General features: G+C 33.8%; 1 protein-coding gene and 1 long non-coding RNA gene across 2 annotated transcripts; both read right to left on the reverse strand.

Moving 5' to 3' along the window:
• Positions 1-6975: 6975 nt before the first annotated feature.
• Positions 6976-7662, reverse strand: LOC120122210. Its single transcript, XR_005516059.1, has 2 exons — positions 7302-7662; positions 6976-7100 (listed from the first exon to the last, which is right to left on the reverse strand). It is a non-coding gene; the product is annotated as an uncharacterized LOC120122210 (long non-coding RNA).
• Positions 7663-9659: 1997 nt separating this feature from the next.
• On the reverse strand, positions 9660-11298 carry LOC120122042 (septum-promoting GTP-binding protein 1-like). The gene is made up of 6 exons (XM_039141294.1): positions 10932-11298; positions 10714-10837; positions 10509-10605; positions 10247-10286; positions 10076-10159; positions 9660-9921 (listed from the first exon to the last, which is right to left on the reverse strand). The coding sequence occupies exons 1-6, from the start codon at positions 11172-11174 to the stop codon at positions 9757-9759; spliced, it is 753 nt and encodes a 250-aa protein (XP_038997225.1). The 5' UTR covers positions 11175-11298; the 3' UTR covers positions 9660-9756.
• Between the last annotated feature and the right edge of the window lie 11334 nt (positions 11299-22632).

Genomic DNA, 22632 nt, shown 5'->3' on the forward strand with positions numbered 1-22632 from the left:
TTGATGTTGTTGACCTCTCCATCTGTCTTCTTCATAGGAGGTTTCTTACTAGCCTCCCTTCCCTCGATCTTACATTGCTTTATGGTCATTTCTATTATCTCCCCGGCCATAACCAAGTCAGCAAAATTTCCAGATGTGATTGCAACCAGGTGCCCGAAGTAAGGAGCCTTCATTGTCTGCAAAAAGAGCTTCATGATTTCCTTCTCATCCAAAGGTGAATGAACTTACACAGCTAAATACCTCAATCTCTATGCATATTGTATGAAACCTTTGTTATGCTTCTTCTCCATACTCTGCAGCATAACTCGATTTGGTCTCATATCATTTACATGTTTGTATTATTCCAAGAATGACTTGGCCAAATCCTTCCAGGTCTTGATATGAGATCGGTTTAGCTGGTTGTACCACTGGATGACTGAACTAGACATACTCTATTGGAAGCAATGAATCAGGAGTTGGTAGTTTCCTACATATCCTGTCATCTTTCGACAGAACATGGTAATGTGGGATGACGGGCAGTTGTTCCCATCGAACTTCTCAAACTCTGGGGATTTGAATTTCGGAGGAAGAACCAAATCTGGGACTAAACTTAGTTCTGCGGCATCAATTCCATATTAGTCATAGTCTCCTTTAACCACTTTCATTTGGTCTTCCAACTGCTTGATTTTCTCTTCCATTTTCTTTGTCTTGTCTTCTTCATCAAAATCCGATATATAGTAATCACTCGAATTATTCTCAGGGTTGGATATATAAGTATGTACTTTTAAATCATACAATGCCTTTGTTTTTGCAGCAGATGAGTACCCTTGAAGTCCTGGTAGGATTTCAGGTGGAACAACCATTTGCAGGGTAGGTGCATAGTTACCCTTTCAGATGTCCCTGCCCCAGGTGCACTTGCTTGATTCAGGCAAGCTAATTTTGCAACAATTTGATCAACCAAACACTCTTGGCTTTTTGTGATTGACACTAGAGTATTTTGATTATGAGGATGAGGTATGTCCAATGCTTGGGGTGATATGTCCAGTGTTTGTTCCATTTGATGAGACATTTTTTGTTAGTTAATGTGAATGTAAAGAAATGAAGAGAAATAACAAATGCAAAATATGTATGAATGCATGATGCATAAATAATCGAGGCATTGATCCAAAAACATTTTTGTTATTATAAATAATCTTTATTGGGACAAAAGTGTTATTTCTTAAGAGACAAAAACTTCTTAAAGGTACATTTTGACTAAGTCCTTCAGACCCCAAACAACTTCTAATAGGTTAACGAGTCTTCTTCCTTCATCTGTCACCAGCTGAATACCTTGTCGGACCACTCTGACTTCTCTCGCCAAGTCGTGCACGTGGCGTGCCACTTTCTATACTAGCTCTAAGAAGTCTCGAATAACTGCATCTCTTTCCTTTACTATTTGCTGAGTCTGTTTCCTAACAGAAATGTCATTGGAGCCATTCGTCAAAAGGAACTATCTAATTTTATTTGCTTATTTCTTGAATTTGTCAACAATGGCCTCCAATTCAGCTATCTTTTTTCCATCTTGTTCTCGTTGTCTTTGAAAGGACCTCTCCAGGTCAGTAACCTTTTTCTCATCTACCCCTATAACCTTTGCCAACCCATTTTTGAAAAGTTAACTTTTGATGTTCTTGGTGTAAACCCGATCCATTATGATTCTTTCACAACGCAAAAAAGTGGTATACTCTTTGATTGTGGGTACCATGTCTTCTTTATTAAATGTGGAACAACTATACCCCGGATTCCAGAATTGCACTAAGGCTCGAATTAGTGACTCATCTATCTTGACATAGAGTAGAAGTGTGATATTACCATACTACTGGTAACATTTTTGTTTCTGATCGCTTTTCTAGCTGTCCCAAATCCTCCGCAGTTCTCGAATATTGTTTTGCTTAAGGCTGACATAAGCATAACTAACCAGATGTGACACATAGTTGCATTGCAGACTGTCTTCCTTTTCCTTCTGAGTCTTTTCTGACCATAGCCGGACCTTTGCGTTTTTCACCTCTTGTATTACAACCACTTTGTTCATTAATGCAGATTATTTGTATTTAACAAACACTTTTTACGGATCAACACCTCTTTTTTATGATGCAAATGATAAGATAAAAGAAAGAAAAAAAATGAAATGGAAACAAGTTAGTAAAATAATAATCAAAATAATACTGAAAGTAAAAAGAGTAATCCTACCCCGCATGATATCTAACCAGCATGCTTTAATTCCTACCCATACATGATTTTTATCCCGTATGTTGGCTTAATTTTGAGCAATTCCTAACCGCATATTTTTCTAGTTTGCATGCTTTGAACAATAAATAAAGTAGGAAATAATTCGAGCATCCTAGGTTTTGAAATGGAATTTCGGGGTGGGCTCTAATTCCCTGTAGTCTCCCGGTTTAGGTTCTAAAGAATATACATGAGTTCTCCTTGCTGGTGCCTCCTTGGTCTTGCCAGACCCTCAGTCCTAAGCCCATTACAAGCTTATGTAGACCAAGTTAAACTCCATAGGACATATTCACTTATGTCTATATGAAAAATAAATTCACACGAAGACATAAGGTATATGAATCCCGAAGGTTACTTGCTAGGCCTATACGGAGAATAGATTCTCACGAAGGCGTCGCTTTCACCTCCACTTATAAAAGGGTTTGAAGCTCGGGTATAGAGTCTGAGATAAAAATTTAAAAAGCTGAAATCACTAAAAAACGTGATTACAACTATTTAATTGAAAAATAATCAAAGATAAATAATACGAATTGAATAAATAAATTAAAATTTAAACTTGTAATTTTCACTTAAAAAGACAACCGAAAATTAACTTTAGCCTGACTCACTTAACTGTCCCCAGCGGAGTCGCCAAGCTCTTGTAACTGTCATTCGGGTGGGCCTAGAATCGGGCTTCGACTTAAATTGATCATGTTAGAGCCGTCACCGATCATTTTATTTTTAAAATTAGGTTGACCAGACACCTCAATATCATCTTACTTGATCTGCATTTTACTAGAAATATGTCGGGTTCAGGAGTAGGTTGCAGTCAAGGAAGGATTAGCACCCTTGCACTACCCTTTTGGTGCCAATTTTAATTTTTCAGTTATCTTAATTTCAAAAATTGAAATTTAAATTAAAATTTATAAATTCGGTTCAAATTACTTACCTTTGATGAGCATTTATGATTTAATTGAAGTTCTAAAAATATTTAAAATAATAATAATAATAACAATAATAATAAAATAAAATAAATAATTTAAATATATATAATACTGCAAAACAAAAAAACAAAATTAGGGCACCAAAGTAAAATGAATAAGAATAATAAAAAGGATAAATTTGAAATTAAATTAAAATTAGGAGGTAAAATTACAAATGGTGATAGGATTGAACTACGCTTCAAAACTTAGAGGACTACGGAAATGATTTAAGAAACTTGTAATTACACACGAGTCCCTCGTATATAAATGCTTACTCCCCCCAATTCTCATCTTATTTTCTCATTTCCCTTAAAATTACTTTCCCTTCCTCTCTCAAAATTCTCTCAAACACTCTCCCCACCAGTCAAAGCTCCCTCGCCGAACCACCGTCGTTGCTACCTCTCTGGCCACCGCCCACCGCCCACGATGGTTAGAGATCACTAAGATACCTAGCAATGCTCGTCTCACTCCCAAGAACCCAAATCCGAACATCGAATCACCAAAAACAAATCCCTTTGATGTAGATCTAGACCCAAATGTCTCATTTTTACCTTTTATCTCCAGCGACCTTTCAGTTCTTAAGCGGCCATTTGCTTGTCTTGACGGTGACTCTTACCCTCCTTAGCAACGAAGCTAAGTTTTTCTTGTCTTTATGCTTTCTTCGGTTTTTATGTTTTTTCCAGTGGGTTTCGAATATTGACCTCCCAAAAAAACTCCCCTTTCTGATTGTTTGATGCAGTTATATATAGCCCCTCGATGGAGGTTGTCTCCCTTATCCCCGATTTACTCGGGTTCATTTTTTTCATGTTGATCAGGAATCTCGGGAAAATGCTTACTCCCGATTTTGTTTCGATTTGAGTGTGTTGACTATTTTTGTGTTGATTGTTGCTTCGATCAATGTTTTGGGAAGTTTTCCTTGAAATCACGGTTGGAAAAAAATATAGGAATGATATTCTTTTCGGCGCGTGGTCTTCACGTGCTGTCCGTATGCATGTTATGGTATTCTGCATTTTAGAATATTATGGGGCCTTCCTGGCCGTTGGATTAGGTCAGATCCAACGGACCAGATTGATATGTGTATGTATCATATTTTTAGGGTTTTTAAGAACCCATATTTCCTTTGATCTCTGCTGTTGATCCTTGCCTTGATCTGAAGGTTCCCTGTTGTGCGGCGTTAGACTTAATGACGAAACCCTAGTGTGGCTTGGGCTTCCCCGATTGGCTGGCTGGGTTAGGTCTGTCTACCCGGTTGGGCTTCTCCTTGGATTAGATTGGACTCTTGGACTTGAAAAATAAAAATCGGGAGAGAAAAGAAAAAATAATAATAAAATAACAAATAAAAATAAATAATATTAATATAATATATAAAAACTAAAAATAATTTGTTTTCGAAAAATTCATTTTTAAAACTATATATTATTTATGCTTTTAAAAATTATTTTCAAAACTATATAATATATATGTTTTCAAAAATTGTTTTTCAAAACTATATAATGTATATATTTTTAGAAATTGTTTTCAAAACTATAATATATATATATTCAAAAATTATTTTAAAAACTATATAATATATATTTTTTAAAATTGTTTTCGAAACTATATAATATATGTTTTCAAAAATTGTTTTTCAAAACCATATTATATATATTTTCAAAAACCGATTTTTTAAAAAAGTATATATTATATGTTTTCAAAAACCGTTTTCTAAAAACTATATATTGTATGTTTTTCAAAAGTATTTTCAAAAACTATACTATATTATCATATATACTAAATAAGCATCGGACGAAAATGGGAAACTACAATAACATTACTAGAATGTAAGATTACTACATGACTGTTGTATTACCTTGTTTCATTTGTTTAACAAGAATGTAAAATCAGAATGTTTGGTTGGAGGAATATAAGATTACTTGAATACATATTTTATCGAATTATCCCTGTGACATATAATATTTAAAAAATTGAACTTTAATATTAAATTATAAATATTTGATTTAAAATTGATACAAATATTTTAATCGTTATACTATCTAACTTTTGAGAAAAATACATCTAATATATAATTAGTATACTAAATTTATATTTCTAAATAATTTTTATAACTATCATATTTATTTATATAAAATATAATATAACATGAAAAAATAATATTATTTTTCAATGTATAAGATTTATTTTTAATAGCTTAAAGTTATATATTATTTTGAATAATTATATTTTTACAATCATATTATTTTTTACCTCATAAATAAATAATTAATATATTGAATATTAATAATATAAAATAATTTTAAATACTCAAATTTATTAATATTTTACTAAATTAAACTCTTTGTATATTATTATTATTATATTTATAATTTTTTGTAAAGTACAAAAAAAATTGAAAATGATCATTATAAAAAAGAATTCATTATTCTAGGGGCATTCTTGACCAAAACGGTAAAAATTGACTAATACCTAGGGATGGCAACTCAACCCGAATCCGACGGGTTCCGATCCGACCCGACCCGATCGGGTCGGATTTTTTTAAAAAAATTTCGGGTTCGGGTCGGGTTTTTTTTAAATGCACTGGTCGGGTCGGGTTTAGGGTGAAAAAAATCCGACCCGACCCGACCCGAAAAATATATATAATTTTATCCTATATATTTAGGGATAATTACAATAATGTCCCTCCATATATAATTTTTTTCAATTAAGTCACTGTTTTCATTTAATAAAATTTTTTTTATTATTATTTCGGGTCGGGTCGGGTCGGGTCGGGTTTCTAAGTCATATATTCGGGTCGGGTCGGGTGAAACCTTAATTTCGTCCGATCGGGTCGGGTCACGGGTGAAAAACCCTTTCTTCTCGGGTCGGGTCGGGTGGCCCAAAAACCCGACCCGACCCGACCCATTGCCATCCCTACTAATACCTAAAAATTTGGAGATAATGAAATTCCCACAATTTTAAATAAAAATATTACTATTGAGAAAAGATTATTCCTCGGTAATAATATTTTCCGTAAATCAAACATAAAAATGCTATTCTAAAAAGAATATTATCTCCAAAAAAAAAAATTATTCATCCTTAAAAAACATGTATGCATAAGGTTTACGTTAACAAATTTAGAGACGGTAATATATGGGTAAGAGTGCATATGTATGTTCAAGAAAAATATTCATTTTCACTTTATTCAGTTCAGTCAATGATTTTATTTATCTTGATTTTTTACAGTTGTTATTAAGGGTGAGATTGTTTATTGTACACATCGGTATTCGTTATACTACAAGATTATTCATAATTGTTGACGCCGACAACACAAGTTCATACCAACAATATTAAAGATGATGCTGATGAGAATGATGACAATCCTGTTAAAGAACAATCTATACGAATATATCTCACGCAAAACAGACAACCACCATCCTATATAACTCATTACCGAATAAAGCATTACAAGACAATGTCGTTTTTTTCATTTTTATTGTTTATCATTATTTTTTATAATAAAATATTAAATTTAATGTATATATTTTATTATGTTATAAATATTTTTATTTTATTTTATTAATGATATAAATATCTTTAGTTTTATTTCATCTCGAACTCAGACTAGTTGTCTGATATTAAAGCTTTAGGGTCAAATTCTGTTAAACTCGATTTTTCTTAAACTCAATTTTTTTCAAATTTAAATTTATTGAATTCATTTCATAATCATTTGCCGTAGACTAGTTTTTGGGGTCGCTTTTGTGCAACCTTAATGTAATCACCAATTTTTACCACCATATAATAAATAAATAAAATAATAAAAAAAGAGGAAGAGAAAACAGTAAGCCATCCCGTGAAATCCGGGCCTCCCATACCCTACCACCCGGTTCAGGCCACCACCATGCCATCTCCATTCCCTGCAAACTGCTCCAACAATGCCCAAATCAGATAGGGGATTTCTTTTGGATTTTTTTTTAATTTGTAATATGAGTGATATAAACCCAAAGCACACAACAATGTAAAGGGAGGCCCTCCATTTCGAAAGCAATAAAAAAAACTTTCTATATATTTTGTATATTTTTCTTTGAAATAATGAAAAAAGAATAAGAAGAAAGAAGAAGTTACCTCCCGGCCGAAGGATTCGCCGACTTTCGGAGCCTCCATCGCTAAATTCGAACGGTGAGGAGAAGCATTTGGAGGAGGGGAACATCATACTTCAAGATCGGATCGATTCAACGGCGGAGAAGGTAGATTGGAGCATTGGAAGCCGAAGGGTCTCAGCCTTGTTTCATGGCGTTGGAGGCCATTTTCATGTGAAACCGAGCCCCGATCCGAGACCACCGCATCGAGGCGAGCATGCCCTTAAAATTTAGGCTCGAATGGCCACCGACGACGGCGATGACGCGGTGGCCGATGCGACAGTCAGTGGCGGCTCTCATCGCCGACCCTAGATAGAAAAGAGAACAGGGAGGATTGAGGAGGAAGAGAGAGAGTGAAAAAGAGAAAATGAAAGAAAAAAAACAAAAAAGGAGTATTTATAAACGAAACAATGGCGTGTGCCTGAACCCCTATGAAACGACGTAGTTTTGGCACCAAATGGTGTGTTTAGGGCTTCTAGGGTCAAATAACACGCGTAGACACTTCAATTTTCTCTCGTTTTCATTTTGGTCCCCCATTTCAATTTATTTTACTTATTTTTAAATATTTTGTTCTTATTATGATATTTTACCATTTTAATGTTCTTATATTGACATTTTGGCTTATTTTCTTACAGGCCCCCTATGTTTATCGTGTTTTTTCATTTTGGTCACTGGACCTCCATTTTCTAATTTATTGCATTTTATCATTTTTTTTAATTTTATTCTAATTTAGTCACTATTTTATTTTTCCATTTATTTGAAATTGGCCACTGAATTTTGTTTTTATTTTATTTTAGTCACTTGATGTGTTCTGCTTTTTTTGTGTTGTATTTTAATTTATGCATCTTAGTCACTGTTTATTTCTGATTTGGCCACTATTCTTTTATTTTATGCATTTTAGTCACTATTATTTCTGATTTGGCTACTATCCTTTCAATTTACGCATTTTGGTCACTACTTATTTCTGATTTGATCAACTATTTTTTGTTTATTACATTTTGGTCCCTTATTTTTTCAGCAATTTAATTTTAGTCCTTTAATTATTGCACTCTAGTTCCTGTTTATTTTACTTTAGTCCCATGAATATATATATATATATATGCATGTTTCATATTTTTATCACATTGAATGTCTTATTTTTCTATCTTGTATTTTGGTCCTTATGTTATTTATGATTTTATTTGATTAAAGCACTTATATTTGTGTGATACTTATTTGTGGGCCTTTGCATTTTATTGTGTTTATAATTTTGTTATTCAAGTTTAAACTTTCATCATCTAGCATGATTAATTAAATTTGGCTTAAATTTTTATTTTGGTCGAATCAAATTATTTTTAATCTCGAATTCTTGGTGGAATTTATTATATTCTTTTTATTTAAGTTGGAAAGATAAATATTCGTCCTAAAGTATTTTGGGGATTATTTTCTCTTCCATTGGAAATATTGGAATATTTTTTATTTCTCCTTAGAATTTTCTGTTAAATAAAAATTGTATGGTTGAATTTATAATAATAGAATCGTAACTTAAATTTATATTTGAATTATTAGATTTCCAATATTAGAGATAATTTATAATCGATGGAGTACCAATTTTGGACTTTGTGGGGGTGTTGATCATTCCCCACACGTAATCGACTCCCAAACCCTTTTTTATTCAAAAAATAAATTTCTGGTTACATGTAAACTTGTTTATCTTTTAAAATGATGTTTCCTTAAAAACTATTTGAAAAGACAATTTTTAGGTATTCGATCTACCTATCCCAAAAGATCGATGGAGACTCCAAAATATTTCTCCACCAATTTGAATTTTTCACAAATAAAGTAAAGATACATCAGTACAAGTTTTTCCCCGTCGGGGCAAAAATCAGGGTCGACACTTAACTATTAAACTAGGAAGAGCGGTCGAGGACTATAGTCTGTACAAGGCAAAGCTCTTGGAGGCCAGAAGGAAGAACGATCAACCATTGCTTGGGATTTTTATTGGATAAGCTATCAATAAAAAATAACAATAATTTCACGAACAATATCCAAATAATATTAATTGTCTTATTATTAATTTTTTAAAATATATTTAGAAATATAGTTGAAATCATCTGAATAACTTGTGAATTTTTTTTTACTAAAAATGTACCAAAAAACAAATTAATTATAATTATATCACGGCAAGTCAGAATCATACTTCCATGAATACAAGGACTTAAAAATGGTTAGCCCATTGCAGCATTTCATGGTTTTTTTTATTTACAATTATCTTTGTTCCCTATAGTTTTTTTTATAGGGAATATGGGGGTGTCCACAACAGTACTGCTCCATCAAACAACTCGAAACATCGCTAGACCACAATATAAAAAAAAAAAAAAAACATCTGGTGAGCGGTTGGCTTAGGAGGAATCTCTTTTGTAAATATGGGCAGCTTGTTCTTGTGTATGTAGAGAGAAATATTAGAAATCAATGATGGGTTCTCCGATGGTAAGATTTCGTTCAATTGTCCATGGCAAATCAAAGAGCTTGGTCGTAACGAATTTGAAGATCTTGTTCACGTTGATGTTGTATGCAGCACTTGAAAAGAATAGTGTAGCATTTATGGCCTTCGCATATGCTCTTGCCTAACCAAAAGAACAAATGAATATCAATGAGAAAACATCAATAAGATCTGATCTTGAAGCAATAATACCATGCCTGTTGTTCATTCTTCTTAAAAAATTCTATTAAACAAGGGGAGTTTGCTTTGAAAATTTTGAATGGTAAAAACCAATTTACTTGACTGGCTATTGTGAACTGCAAATCAATAGGGAGTTGGATGAAATCATCAAATTTGGTTCCTATCAAAATCAGTATTGCCGTCTGCGTAATCGAAATTTTGCATTATCAGTATACAATGAAGTTTTCAACGATGGTAAATGATAAAAAGCAGAGGAAAATATCAGAAACCTGATTCCATTTCCTTGCTTCTTGATACCAGCTTATGACACTGCATCCATAAAATATAAAAGGACTCCATCAATTTAGAGTACCACCCAGATTTCAAAGTTCAAGAACATATTCAAATTTGATGCAAATATTCACCGCAACAAGAAACAGAGGTAGAATTTTACGTTGGGGATAAACTTCTAAAATTTTAAGAGAGGTGAATTTAATAAATCATGGTACCCCAATTTAAGTCGTAATTGGAGTTGATGGTTGATGATCATACTTGTTTAAAGTACATCTGCTGGTTAGATCAAACATGAAAAGAATTGCCACAGAATCTTGGCAGGCCAGGGGAATGTGGTTCTGGGATTTCTCAGCTCCTGCATTTCGAATTTAAAAGAGTTAAATAAGCAAGTTCTCAGTTATATATATATGGTTTGTTTAATATATACATACACGCATAAAATATAATTAAAAGAATGGCATACCATCAACTTCCCAGATACTGTAATATATTCTAGCTCCTTCTACAACAAATGTTTTATCCATCAAATTCAACCCTTTCTCGTGATTGTCTTCTTGTTCATCTTTCTCATCACCAATATATTTCGCCTTCAAGAAAAGATATACATTTGATTAACAATAAAAATTATAAAGAAAAAGCAATAGTTGGTTAACATTTATAGATTTAGCCTTTGAAACTAACCAGAAAACTAGTTTTTCCAATCTGAGGATCACCCAAGAGGCTGATCTTCAACGGAACCAAATCCGAGTCCTTATGATCTTCGTTGCCGCTCTGATGGCACGCAGGCGGCGACGTGGTGTTAAGGATCTCCGACGGTGTAGAACTGTCATAAGAACAAGAAAAGCACCGTCGCAGAAGGAAAAAGCGACGCTGGAGGCTGAGCCTAAAGTTGTTTTTAGCCATATTGGGGGCAATCTGGGTCATAGTTTCTCAGTTTGGATGGCCTGAATCTGTATGAGTTTCGACCATGAGAGAAATGGAAATGAAATCTAGTAATATATAATTTCTCATAATTTTTTCAAAACCATTTGGATATTTTTGGAAAATGCGCTCCCTCCAATATCCAGTTTCAACGAACGAAAACGAGACTTTTCTAGCGACGAAATAGTGACGACTTTAACGGGACGCTTGACCTCCATTTGGGACGGCATTTTTTTTTATGGCCCAAATTGCCGCCTGGGTTTTGCCTTTCCGTGTGTTCACTATTTTCGGATATTCACCTGAGATTGTTAAATTTTCGAAAATTATTATAGGAGATGTGTCAATCATAAGAGTATCAAGTCTGAGATGATTACCTAAAAATATCTGAAAAAGAAAAGTTAGAGTGTAAGCTAGAAAACTCAATGTGTTATAGTAAGTGCATAATAAAATCATACGAACAAATTTCAAAATTTGTGATTGTAAGATTTTTATTAAAAATACTTAACTACCATCCAACCGTACATAGATATGTAGTTTCTTAGAACTACATCTATAAAAAATTACCTTAGACCCATTGGACGTAGCATGCAATCTAATGGGATATCTTAGGTCCATAAGGACTTACCCTAATCGAAGCGTAGAAGCGAACCAAAGGGAATATTACCTTAAGTCCATAAGGATTTACCAACCTGATCAGGACTATACCAGGAGAGATTTCAAATTAAAAGATAATTAAAAGATATTATCTTTTAGAGTTTAAATATAAATGAATAACACTATTTTTAGTAAATTCTCCTTTGAGAATTCCCTATAAATAGAATGATAACATTCTAGGTTGAACACATCTCAAAATTTAAGAACTTTTTTCCTTAAAAAGTATTTTCTCTTCTTCTTAGTTTTCCGGTGATAGTCGAAGGCAAGGATAGCTCGTGATCTCAAAAGTTTGTCCAACTTTTCGCTGATCATCTAGTTGTTGTATCTTAGGAGACAGACGACCAAAGGATCTCCAACACCAAAAAGGTGGACGAAAATATGTCTTAAGGAAACTGTGTAGTGACAAGCTTCAACTAATTCCAATCACAAGATCAAAAATAAAAAGAGTATTTTATCTTCCTTTTTTTCTTATTTTTTTAAAGAATTTAATTTCTTCTTTTATTTTTCTCAAGTTTCGAATTTCGTCTCTAATTATTACTCTGGTTAACATATATATGTATCAAGTATTCAAAATAGAATGACAGATCGTCTAGTTATGGAGGGTATGAGAAAGTTTGAGCACTTTAAAGCTTGGTGGTTGATAACTCAGTAAAAAGGCTATATTTAAGGCATTTTCACTTAAGTTATGGGTTGTCTTAATGCGCATGTAGGGCCATTTAAATGCATATAGGAGCATATAACTGCATTTGGTAGTCTGACTTTGTCGTGGCATATTATTGTTTAAATGATATTATTTTATGGGGAAGGTTTGTGCTCTGCTGGTTATGTGTATGTCAATGAAGCAAAGGGTGAACATGGAGGAATGTCGAAGTATTTCAGATGGCAAGTAAAGGAGAATTGTCAAGGTAATTTGAGATAACTGAGCATGAGAACGCCATTTTTGGGTGCAGAAAAAGACAGAAATCTGAAGATATTTTATAGTGTTGTCCAGCCCATACGTGAATCTCACCTACTAGCCCGTATAGCCTACACATGTGAAGGGAATATATCATTTTTAAGAGATAAGGATATTCCATTATTAATTATGAGCTTGGGAGTTAGAGAGTTATTGGGTAATTTATTAGCTTCTTGGGAGTTTTTTTGAATTGATGAGAATTTAAGAGTCTCTTAGAAGTTAGATTTGAATTTAAGAGCTTCTTGAAAGTTGGAGAGTCTTTTGTTTTTGAATATAAATAAGATACAAGAGAAGAGGACAAGAGAGTGGCAACAAAAATCAAAACAATGAACTCTTTTATTCTCTATTTTTATTCCTTTCATTTTTTAAGGGTTTCCTCCATAGCCAAGCTCGAGGGAGTGGCGAGCTAGACGTCCGTGAGGAGCTAGTACGCTAAGGTGTCGTTCATGGTAGTCTGAGGACCAATCGGCAGTGCGCGTTGAGAGTTTTCTCTGCACGTATGCTTTTATTTTCATTCAATTACTTGGGTTGTATGGAACAATTTATTCAGTTGGATATTTCGAACCCCACCATGAACTAAACCTTATGTGGTGTGGGTTTGTACAAATGATTAAGTACTTGTTTTAATGAATGTTTTGAGTTTTTATGTTCATCTATTTGTTTTGCTCATTGTGCTTAATTACTTAAGATTGTAGGAGGCATGAGAGTGTCTATTTCTTAAGTAGATTGCTTAGTGTTCGAGAGAAACTACGTTATAGATCCTTAGTGTTCAAGAAAAACTAAGGGAAGATCTACGTGAGCAATGAGTCTTAGCTGCTAACTGAGACCTAATCCACCTTAGAGATAAGGATAAGATTTTAACGACTAAAAGGAGTAGCACTCATTTGATAGGTTCGATGTTACTTTTCATACTGAGAGGTATTGTCGTGGCATTTTTATATATCAAGTCCCATGACTAGAGATAGCGTAGGGGCACTCTTAGTAAACTCGGGTCAAGACTGGTTTGGAATTAGGTTGAAAAATACTCAACACGATCCGACCTGAAAATTAATATATATATAATTTCATTAATACCCCTATATACATTATTTTTCAGATATCTATTTTAGCGAATAAAATTATATTTTATAAATATATATGTGTCGGATCAGTTGGGTTCAGGTTTTATCTCAAAAAGATGGATCGGATGAAGTCACCTAAACATAAATCAAATTTCGAGTGGAAGGTATATTTTTTTTGAATCAAGTTAGATTAGTCGAAACTTGACTCAACACGATTCATGTCCATCCTTACCTGGACCAAATGCACATTTTAATTAATAACTTATTATATTTTTAATGTTATATTTTTATTTATTTATATGGTAGCCTGAGATTTGAAAAATCACCCAAATCTATTTATTTATTTTACATGAGGAGGAGGAATCTTATCTTTGATTAATTAATTTACAACTTAGACGCAGATGGTTAAATTGATGTAATTCCAAGATATAATCATATAAAATCCAAATCAGGTAAGTCGGTATGTTGGATTTGTTATTAATTTTTTTTATAAATCCAATTCATGGAGGTCGGTCTCTCGAATTTGTTATTAAAAAATTATAAATCCAAGTCAATGATTTTTAGGACGGATGATTCTTCCTTGCTCGACATATAATGATGAGTACTACTAATAATGATTATTATTAATTTAATTTATAAAATTTTAATTTCTAAACAACTCAACATATAATTATAAATTAATTAAAAATTAATTAAAAATTTAAAGGTAAATTATTTAAAATAAAGGGTAAATTTTATCAATAACCACCTAGCTATTGTCCATTTTTATTTTGACCACCATTTTTGAATTTTTTCAATCAGATCACTCAACTATTTAAATGCATTCAATTAAGACATTTTCTGTTACTATTTAACAGAGAAGTTGATGCGGCAGTTAAAATATTTGGTATAATTCCACATTTGGTCGCTATTACTTATATATTCTATCAATTTAGTATTAATTTTAATAAATTAAAATAAACTTAACGCTCAAATCAAATGACATCTTCTAAAGTTTGGTCGGTACCATATCATAAATTAAAAATGACCACCACAATAATAACATCACTGAAAAAAATCCTCAATCAACCAAAATTATTATACATATAATTAATGTTTTCCGATAACAAAAATTTGCACTAGATTATTACTTCATTTATATCATTTTGATATTTCATTTATTCGTTTAATTGATTTACACGTTTCCAAACTTAATTTAATATTTTAAAATTTACTTTAATTCAATTGAAATTACTGTTATGAAAAAAAGTCCAGGGATATGATAGCAAAGTTCCATGATTCCTACAAATATAACTAATTCAAGTTATATTTCCTATTAATTGTTTTATAATATTTTGAATAAATTTACTGAAACAATTTTAGATTCTAAAATTAATATAAGTTACATATTTTAATTAGGCACACAAATGGAATCAAAGAAGTTTAACATTGATGGTAAATTCCAGTGAGACACCATTTGATTTGAGGGTTAAGTTTATTTTAATTTATTCAAATTAAGACCAAATTGATAGAATATATAAGTAATTTATACCAAATATTTTAACTGTCACCATCAGCTTCTCCGTTAAATTATAACGACAAGTGGCTTAATTGAATGTATTTAAATGGTTGAGTGACCTGGTTGACAAAATTTCAAAAATGGTGGTCAAAATGAAAAGAAACAATAGTTAGGTGGTCATTGATATAGTTTACCATTTATTTAAATAATTTACCTTTAAATTTTTAACTAATTTAGAATTATATGTAGAACCTTTTTAAAATTTTAATTTTTTATAAATTAATTTAATAATACTCATCGTACTCGTCGAACGTCGTAGAATTTTCCTTTTAGGAGCTGAAGTCTAAGTTTCTTTTGGTTACAGAGATGAAGTCTAAGTTAAACACTCTTTAAATCCCGTTATTATTGTTTACATCCCATAAAGGAAAGCAAAGATGAGTTCAGAAACTCCTGTTCCCGATTATAGATTTCCCAAAACACGACCTGAAGCTAGGCAGTCTCGAATGGGGCTCGGTGAAAGTTCAAGTCGTCGAGGCACTGGAAGAGTACGGTTGTTTCCAGGCTATGTTCGACAGAGTCCTGGATCTTTGAAAGCCGGTACTCGGGGCCCTAGAATATCTGTTCGATCTGCCTTTACCAACAAAACAACTATACGTTTCCAATAAGCCTTTTCGTGGCTATTATGGGGTTGCATTAGGAGTTGGGTATTTAGGGGTTAGATTTTATTGATATAAAGTATTAAATTAAAGTAGTAACAAGGAAAAAATTATGGACTAAAATGATTGATTTTTGAAGTATGATGGCTGTTGTGAAAACTTGATGATAGTGGAGGGACCCAACCCTTAAATTGTTCATCTTTTTCAGCTTAAAAAATGAATAAATGAAATAAATGTAGCGGGGGGCTTTCAAACCCAGACCACAAAGGATGGAAAGCCATACTATATGCACTAGGCTACGGCACTGTTTGGGTAATAAAATAATAAAACTTTCTACAGTAATTGTGGGGAGGGATTACATTGGTTCAAACCACTTACCCCCTATTGTATTTGAAAACAAGAACCCCAAACCATTTTCTTTTCTCTCCAACCAGATCCACCCCCGTTGCCCTTCGGTCAGCCTCTAATCAGTGGTGGTGTGCCCCGTAGTTACCACCGAGCTCAACAGCGACCAACGATCTAACTCTAGCCCTCCGATCGCTCGATCAGGCATTCATTAGGCGCAAAATTGTGAGAAAAACCTCCTGTCACCCTTCTCCAATTCGGCGTCACCCAGTCATCGGTGGTGTTCACCGTCCCGACCAATCGAATCGCCACCTCGCTTTGACCAAAACCCCTCTTATCCCTCACCGACATCGGCCGCCATTCGCCGGGATCTAACATTGGAAGCTTCGTCAAAACCATCTCTCGCAGCCTCGATTAATCATTTTTTTCCGACCGCCTCCATCGTCGTCTTGTCTCACTGTCACCCTAGGAAGACTCCCCAGCTCCCTGTGATAAAAACCCAACCGGTGGGTCGTATCAACATCATCGATTTCCCTCTATCGCCGGCATGTGTAAGTCCCAAATGTTTCCAGCTAATTTGGCTCTGTTTGGTTGATGTTATTGGTCTGAAATGATGTTTAGATGCTAGTGGAGTGGTCGACCGACCACCTCGAGCCTGTCGTCGTTGCCACGCGCCGCCACGCTCCTCTGCGTGCACGTGGGCTTGTTCTTCCTACCCTAGAAACCTTCTAGAACCGGTCTAACCAGTCTGGACAGATCTGAACCGGCCTAACCCGACCCGAACCGAGTCAACCCGACCCGACCTGTTGACTTTGACTTGACCCGTTGACCGGTCTAACTGTTAACTTTGACCGCCCGAACCATTGATCGTTGACTTTGACTTTGACAAAAAAATGTCAAAAGTTTTGAAAAGTTTTATTTTATGTTTTTCGACGTCATGAGTCCGAATCCAAAGTCCGTTTTTCCAAATTCGCTCCCGGTAAGCTGTTTTTTAGTGTTTTACATTTGGATTCAATTTGGTTTCTCAATTAAGTTCAATTTCTAACGTAAATCCGGTTGCTATGTGTCCGAGTAATTAATAGACTTTGAATTCAAGTTCTAAAGAAAGCGAATGAATCGGTAGAGCACGAAAATTGAGGTAATACTCTACTACATTTTGTATGCTTTCCGGAACTTAATAATTGGTAAATGCATAAATGAAAATAATTGGTCTATGAAGTGTTTTTAATTATCATTGGGCTCAAATTGAATTTGGAATAAAGACAGAACATTGTATAAGACTCAGACGGCTCGTAAAAGAAATTAGTAGACCGGTTGAAAATAAATCTAAATTTAGAGATTTAATTTGTAAATCAACCAATCTCGAGACTCTTAAATTCTGATTAATCTCGTTAAATGTTAAATGTTGGAAATGTTTGGATAAGAAACAACGAAAATACCGGTATGATATAAAAGATAAGGGTTTTCCCGGAAAATGAAAATAATCATGTTAATTGATCATGTTCTTTAAGATGGTAAAATACTTAAAATTTTTAATTCTTGAGCGAACACCCAGAGGCAAAATTACCGAAAGTATCTTACATGTATGAATTGATCGAAATGACAAATTGGAATGAATGAAAGTGTTGTACTGTTAAAACGATAGAGTTACTCTGGAAACTCCGAAGTGACCGGATAAACTTGAGTACTAATTGATTTAAGTACCCCAATGATCTTGAATTAAGAGAATAACTTGGACAAGTCTGGAAACACCGATGATCTTATATGTTGTATCATTCATAAGGGTTTTGAACCATAAATCAATCATATTGATATTTCCTGATATCGTTGCAATGTAGAAATGAAAAAAAAACCATTGGAATATATGTTCGTCTCCCTAAGATCCATTCAACGATGATTCTGAAGATGATCAATAGACAATAATTGTCTGTATTAAAGAGTGAATACCCTTGAAGTGCAACGATTGGACCGATTGACAGGTATCATTGTTGGAATTTGTATTGTTTGAGTTAACTCGATATTCCTATAGATCGACACAAATCGTAAATGCCTTGAATTTTTGTTTCTCCCTTATAGGCTCAAATCACTAAGAATTCTCCAAAAACCTAATGCCAAAATGCCTTTAATTTCCTGGATAATGAAATTACTCATGTCATATAAACACGAGTAACTTTAATGCAAAGGATTCTGAATACCTTTCTGATTACATAATGTTTCCAAAAAATATCTGAATATTATATAATCCTGATAAATCATGTTCTGAATAATTGGTGAATCTATCAGCTATCAAACCCTTTTATGGGGATCTTATCTCTGAATTTAATCAGTTTAGAGAAGTGTCATGACTCTCTATATGATAAATACCAATCATCTCTAAATAATATATGGAACCTCTAGTGTGTTGCCTGAGCAAGCGGATGTTTTCTTTGATTTTAAAAGTATGTCTTTGTTATCTGAAATACAGTCTGAACTCTTATTTATGTCATGAACTCTGATATCTATTAAGATCTCTTATCTGATTTCTGATATCTCCATTTACTGACTGAACTTTTTTATACGAGGTACTCCAGGACTCTGGTGTGACTGAAGACTCTGACAGATTGAGTCGTTGCTGGTAATTCCTTATATAGGTTTAGCATCGACTGATAATTCCTTATGGATCTAAGGTGACTCTTGGGTGGGTTTTTGGGCCTCATGGGCCTAGTGATAAGACCTTATGGACCCTAAGGAAACTATCGATATCAGTAAAGGAGTTCCACTGGTGTTACATGTGGAGTACAGTGTATGTGTTTAGGGGGCATGTAGGTGGTATTATGTTTTTATATCCGATTCTGAATGTGTATGATTTTAATTCTGTTGTAGTATATGAATGGTTTTCTGAACTTATATTTTATTTACAATTTCTTTTATGATTTTACAATATTTAAGAGAAATTTTAAAAAAAATTCCAGGATTTTTATCATGGGTCACTCTGATACCACTAAATGTAACACCCACAGATGATGTGGGTGACTCGATCCGATCTGAGGTGTCACATGAGGGCTACCGGAGCGACCCACATTAAAAATCCTGGAAAAGTTTTAAAATTTCTTTTAAAATGTGTAAAATCATAAAACAAATTGTAATTAAAATACAAGTTCAAAAAACCCTTCATATACTACAACATAATTAAAATCATACACGTTCAGACTCGGATATAAAAACAAAATACCATCTATATGCCCCCTAAACACATGCACCGTACTCCACAAGTAATGCCGGTGGAACTCCTTTACTGATGTCGATAGTTGCACTGGTTCAATCATTTTAACCTGAAATAGTGAGTAACAAAGTGAGCTTTGGAAAACTCAGTAATACAAAACTACCAAGTGATGCTGAAGGACATGCATATAATAGGTAAGCATAATTTTCCTTATTGTTTCAGACATCTATAGATTTTTTTATGCTGAGCTGAGGTCCCACTAATATCTCCGGTAGTAAAAGACATAAAGCTTTCAGTTCAGAGTAAACGTTTGAATGACCATATTCAGGAGATCAGAATAGGGTGTCTAGTGTGTTCCCATAAAACCAGTGAAAAATACATATCTTTTTAAAACAGTAATAGTTTAAAAAATATTTTTAAAACCGTAGTAAAACCCTCCAACTGAACGCCAATATGCAGTTCCCCAGAACTGCATCTTTAAGGACTTACCTTAGGCCCAAAGGGCGTAGGTGCAAACTAAGGGATCACTTTGGGTCCCTAAGGTCTTACTCTAGCCAAAGCGTAAGTGCCCACATGAGGGCAGCGGCCTCAGGCCCATAAGGACTTACCCAATGCACACAGCAGATGAGTCATACTAAGGGAGTACATTAGGGTCCATAAAGTCTTACCACTAGGCCCATTAGGCCCAAGATCCTACCCAAGAGTAGCCTTAGGTCCATAAGAAATTACCAGTCGATGCTAAACCTATACAAGGAATTACCAGTAGCGACGTACCAGAGTCTTCAGTCATATCAAAATCCCAAAGTAACCCGTATAAAAAAATTCCATTCAGTAAATAGAGTTATCAGAAATCAGAGCAAAGATCAGAGATCATAACAGAAATCAGAGATCAGAATAGATATCAAAGTTCAGGACATAAATTAGAGGTCAGACTGTTTTTTAGATAACATAGACATACTTTTAAAATCAGAGAAAACGTCCGCGTGCTCAGGGAACACACTAGAGGTTCTAGATATTATTTGGAGGTGATTGGTATTTATCAGATAGGGAGTCATGAAACTTCTGTAAACTGATTAAATTTAGAGACGAGATCCCCATAAATAGTTGACAGATTCATCAGTTATTCAGAACGTGATTTATCATGATCATATAGTATTCATATATTTTCCAGAGACACTATGTAATTAGAAAGGTATTCATAATTCTTTGCATCAGAGTTACTCGTGTTTTCATATATGACAAGAGTAATTTCATAATCCAAGAAATCAGAGGCATTTTGGGCATTAGGTTCTTGGAGAATTCTTAGTGATTTAAGCTAATAAGGGAGAAACGAAGATTTAAGACATTTAAGATTTGTGTAGATCTATCGAAATATCGAGTTAACTCGAACAATACAAATCCCAACAATGAAACCTGTAAACCAGTCCAATCGTTTTACTTTAAGTGTATTCACTCTTTAATATAGACAACTCTTGTCAATTGATCATCTTCAGTATCATCACTGAATGTATCTTAGGGAGATGAAAAAAATATTCCAATGGTTTCTATTTTATTTCTACATTGCAACGATATCAGGAAATGTCAACATGCTTGATTCGTGGTTCAAAACCCTTATGAACCGTACAACATATAATATCATCGGTATTTCCAGACTTATCCAAGTTATCCGCTTAATTCAAGGTCATTGGAGTACTTAAATCAATTGGTATTCAAGTTTATCCCGGTCACTTCGGAGTTTTCAGAGTAGTTGTATTGTTTTAATAATTCGAATACGTACAATACTTCCATTCAGTTCAACTTTGTCATTTCGATCAATTCAGACATGTAAGATACTTTCGGTAATTTAGCCTCTGGGTGTTTGCTCAGGAATTAGAAATTTTAAGTCTTTTACCATCTCAAAGATCATGATCCATTAACATGATTATTTTCACTTTCCAGGAAAATCCTTATCTTTTATATCATACCGGTATTTTCGTTGTTTATTATCCGAGCATTTCCAACATTTAACCTTTAACGAGATTAATCAAAATTTACTAGTAACGTGATTGAAGTTATCCGCTTAATTCAAGGTCATTGGAGTACTTAAATCAATTGGTATTCAAGTTTATCCCGGTCACTTCGGAGTTTTCAGAGTAGCTGTATTGTTTTAATAATTCGAATACGTACAATACTTCCATTCAGTTCAACTTTGTCATTTCGATCAATTCAGACATGTAAGATACTTTCGGTAATTTAGCCTTCGGGTGTTTGCTCAGGAATTAGAAATTTTAAGTCTTTTACCATCTCAAAGACCATGATCGATTAACATGATTATTTTCACTTTCCAGGAAAATCCTTATCTTTTATATCATATCGGTATTTTCGTTGTTTATTATCCGAGCATTTCCAGCATTTAACCTTTAACGAGATTAATCAGAATTTACTAGTAACGTGATTGATTGATTTACAAATTAAATCATTGAACTTAGATTTTTTTTCCAATCGGTCTACTAATTTCTTTTACGAGTCATCTGAGTCTTATACAATGTTCCATCTTTATTCCAAATTCAATTTGAGTCCAATGATAATTAAATACACTTCATGGACCAATTATTCTCATTTATGTATTTATAAATTATCAATGTGTTCCGGAAAGCATACAAACTGTAGTAGAGTACTTCCTCGATTTTTGTGTTCCACCAATCAAACATTTAATCTCCAGTCGCTCACTCTCGAACTTGAATTCAACACCCATTAATTCCTCGGATACATAGCAACCAAATTTTCGTCAGAAACTAAACTTAATTGAGAAACCAAATTGAATCCGAAGGTAAAACACTGAAAAATGACTTACCGTGTGCGAATTTGGCCAAACGGACTTCGGATTCGGACTCAGGACATCGAAAAGCATAAAATATGACTTTTTGGAAATTTTGACTTTTTTGTCAAAGTCAATGGTCAGACCGATCAACGGTCAACAGGTCCGGTCAAAGTCAACGGGTCGGATCAGGTTGACTCGGTTTAGGTGGGGTTGGGCCAGTTCAGATCGGTCCAAACCAACTGGACCGGTTCTAGAAGATTTCCAGGGTAGGCAGAACAAGCCCACGCACA

This window comes from Hibiscus syriacus, unplaced genomic scaffold (assembly GCF_006381635.1).
Source record: "Hibiscus syriacus cultivar Baekdansim isolate YM2019G1 unplaced genomic scaffold, ASM638163v2 tig00110384_pilon, whole genome shotgun sequence".
Classification (NCBI taxonomy): domain Eukaryota; kingdom Viridiplantae; phylum Streptophyta; class Magnoliopsida; order Malvales; family Malvaceae; genus Hibiscus; species Hibiscus syriacus.

Bases quoted from the DNA above. Each gene is read 5' to 3' on its own strand.
- LOC120122042 (XM_039141294.1), bottom strand. From the start codon at position 11,174: ATGACCCAGATTGCCCCCAATATGGCTAAAAACAACTTTAGGCTCAGC. The intron at 10,287-10,508 runs GTATGATCATCA...TTATGGATGCAG, and splicing joins AGCAGATGTACTTTAAACAA to TGTCATAAGCTGGTATCAAG. The intron at 10,160-10,246 runs GTTTCTGATATT...TCGATTACGCAG, and splicing joins AAGCAAGGAAATGGAATCAG to ACGGCAATACTGATTTTGAT.